The 5,341-nt window shown below is 48.6% G+C and overlaps 1 protein-coding gene across 2 annotated transcripts in view; it reads left to right on the forward strand.

Moving 5' to 3' along the window:
* Positions 1-5,341, forward strand: part of INHBA (inhibin beta A) — a 21,563-nt gene that overhangs the window by 3,443 nt on the left and 12,779 nt on the right. Inside the window, exon 2 of one of the 2 annotated variants that reach the window (XM_006757231.1) lies at positions 4,767-5,279. In XM_006757231.1, coding sequence (XP_006757294.1) covers positions 4,892-5,279 — 388 coding nt within the window. In that variant the 5' untranslated portion in view covers positions 4,767-4,891. Of the gene's footprint in view, positions 1-4,650; positions 5,280-5,341 lie in introns of those variants that run through there. The other variant, XM_015559724.1, reaches the window with a different exon arrangement.

Consider the following 5,341-nt stretch of genomic DNA (forward strand, 5'->3'; position numbering starts at 1 on the left):
TCCTGGCGCGCCTCTCCCTGCCCAGCAGCCAGCCTGCGGGTCCCCAGCCTGGACCCTGACACTGGCTGTGGTTTGGGCCCTGGCTGAGCACTGATTCCGACATTCCCAGCTGCGATCGCTGAACAGTTATTTTTCCCCCTCCACTCTCTGAATTCTTGAGCTGCCAAAAGGGGGCAAAAATCAAGAGCTGCTCTGAAAAGAGCTTGCCCTTGCTGGTGCTCCGGGTAAAAATAGAGGCGGCCGCTCTGCGGGGCTTGGCGGTGGGGTCGCAGCGTGATCCCCGGGAGCTGCCAGCAGGTGTTGCTCAAGGTACAGTAGCAGCCGAGCCGCCGGCAGCAGGGCCGGGGGCGGGGAGCTGCTGGGGGGGAGGGGGCAGGAAGTGAAAGAGAAACCAAAGCGAGGAAGGAAGAGGAGATGCTTGACAGAAGCTGGGCTGACCCGCTTACTTTGGACCCTGGAGTTTGGAAGGAAAAAGATCACTCCCAGCCCGGAATATTCCAGAGAAGATATGTTAACACGCCCGCTCCCCCGACCACCCCCACCTTCACTTCCACGGAGCGAGGAGGCATTTCCAGGGTGCCTCAGCGCTGAGCCTGGGGGATTCAGGTAGAGAATGACATCACAGCTGGTGGGCATCTGATAGCCTACCCGCTCTGAGTCACACATGCAGGGCGGCTCCTCTAGCGAGGGCGCTGTAGATTCCTGTGACACCAGTGTTTACAAAGGCATCTCAGGAATGGATCCCACTTTATGGATGAGAACACTGAGGCCTTAGGGAGTGGTCAGTATGCAGTGGGACCTGGGGCTCATCCAGGTTGGTTGTGTGCCCCCAAACTCAAAATCAGCGGTTATTTCTGGGACAGGCGGGTTCTCCCAGGCGGGAGGAGCTGAGTTCAGAGGCCTGCAGGCCATTGCCCTCCATGAGGGGCTCATGCAATAGGCTGGGGAAGGTCCTTTCGGAGGGAGAGTCTGAGTCCATCCAATTCCAAGCTGATGGTCAGGTGTGGCGTGAGCCAACACTGATCCTGTTTCTATCTTTCCTTCTCAGATTCCCCCCCATTCCTGTACACCCTAATGATTTAATTTCCTACTTTATTTCTGCATATGCAGTTCTTAGAATACTCCCCACCCCCACATACAGTTCTGCAACCACACTTTCTCTGTGTTTGGCCAAGGCGGATCCTCTTACACAGAAAACTGGTGGTGTCCTAAAGGAACCAGCTTCAGTTATACATCAGGAGGCCAGAGCCTCTAGATGTTGCTGGTGGGCACAGTGAAAAGTTTATTTTATGCATGTTAAATCCTGCATACAAAACAACATATATGGTCATATGGCTTTCATTAGCTCCCAATTTTGCACATTTTATTCAACCTATGGTAAGGACCCAGCTTATGCTTCAGCTATACTCCAAACTACCCTTCTCCACCATCCTTGTCTGAGATTCCTTCCTCCTGTGTTATTTCCGAGTTGCTAACATTCCCCCCCCACACACAAAGAAAATCCCAACCAACTTAACCCCTAGACGAGGAATGTTTGTTTCTTTTCATTAATCTCTTGTTATGTTTGTAACAATTTAGAAATCATAAGACTTCAAGATTTGATAAAGTAGGATAATATATGAGATTTTTTTTGGGGGGGGAGGGGGATTCTAAAGACTGGGAAGGATACTTATAATGTTTACCTGCAGAGAATGACTATTTCCAAAGTTCTTGGTGATAAATGATTTATGAAGCAGGCATTCAATTTCATGATGTAAAATAATAGGGTTGACAGGGCAGGGAGACCATCATCATATAAGTATATATATTTTCTTTTTTTTCCAATGGAATATCTTATTTAAAAAAGTAAAGTTAGAATCCTTATAAAGGGTACTGTGAATTTTCTTGCCTGTAAGAAACAATAAAATACTTTGTAAATAGAGGTAACTTCATGAAGTAACAGATGTTTTATGTGAAGACATAAAACTGAACCTGAATATAATGAGAAGTGTGCGTGTGTGTGTGTGTGTGTGTGTGTGTGTGTGTGTGTGTGTTGTGCAAATAGTAAAAGAAAAGTTGGAAGTTGATACTCAGTGAGATATAACTGCTTGATTCCAGGAGTTTTCTTTAAGGTAATCTAGTCAGCCAGAGGTTTCCTGCCTCAGGGATCACCCAAAAGCAGCTAAGAAAAGACTTTCCATTAGATAATGATTATGAAATATGCCTCACACTGGAAAAACTAGTCATCTGCTGATGTCATGCAATTCTAACCAATCCCAAACAAAGCCCCAGCCCTCCTGTTTGAGTGGTACCAATGTGTGAGTGTACAAGTAAGTAGTACAGTATAAAAGTTCACAGAGCCAATACCATGAAGAGGAACTCAGACAGCTCTAACCACATGATACAAGAGGCTGCTGGTGAAAGAGAGAGCACCGGAAAGGTAATGCTTTTTAACTCTTACTTGTGAGCTGCTTACACATTCATAGTCAGGATGGTTAGAAGGAATTTTACAACTGCCTGGCACTTCATGCACGTTATGGTTTTGTACCTTCTTGTATTATTCAGGCAGGTTGACACAGCTTTTAATAGGACGGCATGCAAATAGATTATGTGTTTATACAACCTATTCAGCACATGTACAGGGAGACACATGCCAAAGAGAAAGCTATTTGTTCAGAGTTACATTCACAAGCAGCAAATGTAGGGGACACACACATCCCCGCAGAGAGAATCCTGATGCTGACAAATTGCACTGAATCTAAATGCTACTCGTGTCGTTTGGAGTCATTCAACTTTTAGTTCTATGTCAGACTCGCTTGTAAAACTTAATTGGACTACAAAAGGTTTTGGATACTGTATCTGCAATGCCAAATAGCTAAATTCTGTTAAGTATTATATGGCAAAGGTATTTTATTAAACAATTATAATGCAAATGCCCCCTTCCCCATTTTTTGTCACCACCCCTCACTAAAAAATTAGGCTGTTTAGGGAACGCTGACAGTCCTCACCATATCAGCAGAGTAACTGACGTTCCTGGAGGTGAAACTCCAAAGGTCATACAGGGCTCGTAACACAGAAAGTCTTGCAAGTAATTGTTTTTGGAAAGGGGGGCAGTGCATGCAATTCAGGAAACCGTCGTTACTTGTGCAAACTGTCATTGTAACTTAGTGCCCAACTTTCTCACCCTCCTCCCCTGCCCTCCAATCTCAGGCATATAGCAATGGCATTTATTAACTTTCTCCTCCCCTTTCCCAAATTGTCATGCTTGACGGTAATGCTCTGAACACGCTAGGTGTCAGATATAAGCTGACTGTATCTACAGAAATGGAGAGGGCTTATGTGTGGGAAAGAAACCCAGAGGGAAGGAAAGCTTTAACAGATGGACCTCTTAAAGATACTTCTGCAAGATAAAAGCATTAAGACAGAAAATGAAAAAAGGGGCTGCGGCGGGGGCAGGGAGGAGAATAAAAAAACAACAACCACCTCAGAGAGGCATTGTTTAAAAATTCACATTTTTCTTTGACTGTGAACACTGAAATCCATGATGATTTCATCTGCGCTGCTCCTTTGAGAGAAAAGGAGGAAGCCCAGGGGCCAGTCCATGACCACACTGGTCCAGGATGGGGAGGGGCGTGGAGGGGCTGCAGAAAACCCCACATGACAGAGAAAATCACTTGCCAATGTATTTCAGAGATTTTTTCCCCCCATAGGACCAGTAATTCAAGTTGTAAGAGCGTACTATTTGTGTGACATAATGTGGGAAAGGCCAAGTGAATTGTGCATTTTCTCTATGAAGTCAGGGCAAGCGGTGGTGGGCTGTAGTGAGTGTGTGTGTGTGTGTGTGTGTGTGTGTGTGCAGGGCAGCAGGGGGTGGCTACTGAGGAGAGAGAGGGGGGAAAGTGCTTCAGATGACAGGAGCACATAAAACGCTGCCTGCCTGCCTGCCTGCCTGTGGATCTGCAAAGTGCCCCGCGGCATTCTGCAGTTGGGAAAAGCAGAGTGTATTATATGACCCCAAACAAAAGTTCTGTGGCGCTCGCTCCTGTCAGATCGCCTGCCAGTGTTGACGATCCTGAGCGGTTAACTCTGAATGAATGGGGGACCCGGGAAGATCTCTGGGATTCCCTCAAGCTGGAACTCTTGGCTGGCCCTGTGCCCCGTAGTCCCCTGCCCCTCTTCCCGACCGCCCCTACCGGGCCCCTGACCTCCGGCACCCTGAGCCCCCTCTCCAGGCCGGTGAGCTGTGCGTCCAGGGCTGTGGCTAGGAGAGTGCAGGGCGGTGTGGGCAGCCTGGGCAATGAAGTCATTCCTGTTGATTGAGACAGTGCCTTTACTTGGGGCATTTTTTTCCTCTCCAAAAGAGGAAGAAGGTGAAGCAAGGGGACTGGGCAGAGAAAAAAACAACAGTGGAACAAAATTAGGAGAATGTCTTTCCGAAGGGAAAGTGGAACTCCCGAGAATGGAGATATTTGAAGAGAGGTGTGTGTGAGGGAGCCGTGAGCAGCAGGGAAGCAGCCTGTCAGAAAACGGGCTTTCCCTCCCCTTCTAATCACAGCCTCTACTCACAACTCCCTCCCTCTCCCATTCACTCCCTCACTTAGGGCCAATCGTTCCCTCTCTCCCTCTCTCCTCTCTCCTTCTCTCTCTCCCTCCTTCCCTCCCTCCCTCTCTCCTCGGAGACAGTCAGAACTGTCCTCCCTGACAGCCACAAACCTACAGCACTGACTGCATTCAGAGAGGGAACCTGCAAAGAAAACTTCACAGAAAACTTTTTGTTCTCGTTCCAGAGAATTTGCTGAAGAGGAGAAGGAAAAAACCCAACCCAACCCAAACCAAACAAAAAACCTGTGCGTGAGGGGGGAGGAAAAGCAGGGCCTTTAAAAAGGCAACCACAACAACTTTTGCTGCCAGGATGCCCTTGCTTTGGCTGCGAGGATTTCTGTTGGCGAGCTGCTGGATTATAGTGAAGAGTTCCCCTGCCCCGGGATCCGAGGGGCACAGTGCGGACCCCGCCTGCCCGTCCTGTGCACTGACCACCCTGCCCAAGGATGTACCCAGCGCTCAGCCGGAGATGGTGGAGGCCGTCAAAAAGCACATTTTAAACATGCTGCACTTGAAGAAGAGACCCGAGGTCACCCAGCCGGTGCCCAAGGCGGCGCTTCTGAATGCGATCAAAAAGCTGCATGTGGGCAAAGTGGGGGAGAACGGGTACGTGGAGATAGAGGATGACATCGGAAGGAGGGCAGAAATGAATGAACTGATGGAGCAGACCTCAGAGATCATCACGTTCGCGGAATCAGGTGGGTGCTGGCGCTGGCGCTGGGGCTGGGGGGTGGGGGGGGGGGTGTATTTCCCTCACAGT

The sequence above is a fragment of the Myotis davidii genome, unplaced genomic scaffold (assembly GCF_000327345.1).
Source record: "Myotis davidii unplaced genomic scaffold, ASM32734v1 scaffold573, whole genome shotgun sequence".
Classification (NCBI taxonomy): domain Eukaryota; kingdom Metazoa; phylum Chordata; class Mammalia; order Chiroptera; family Vespertilionidae; genus Myotis; species Myotis davidii.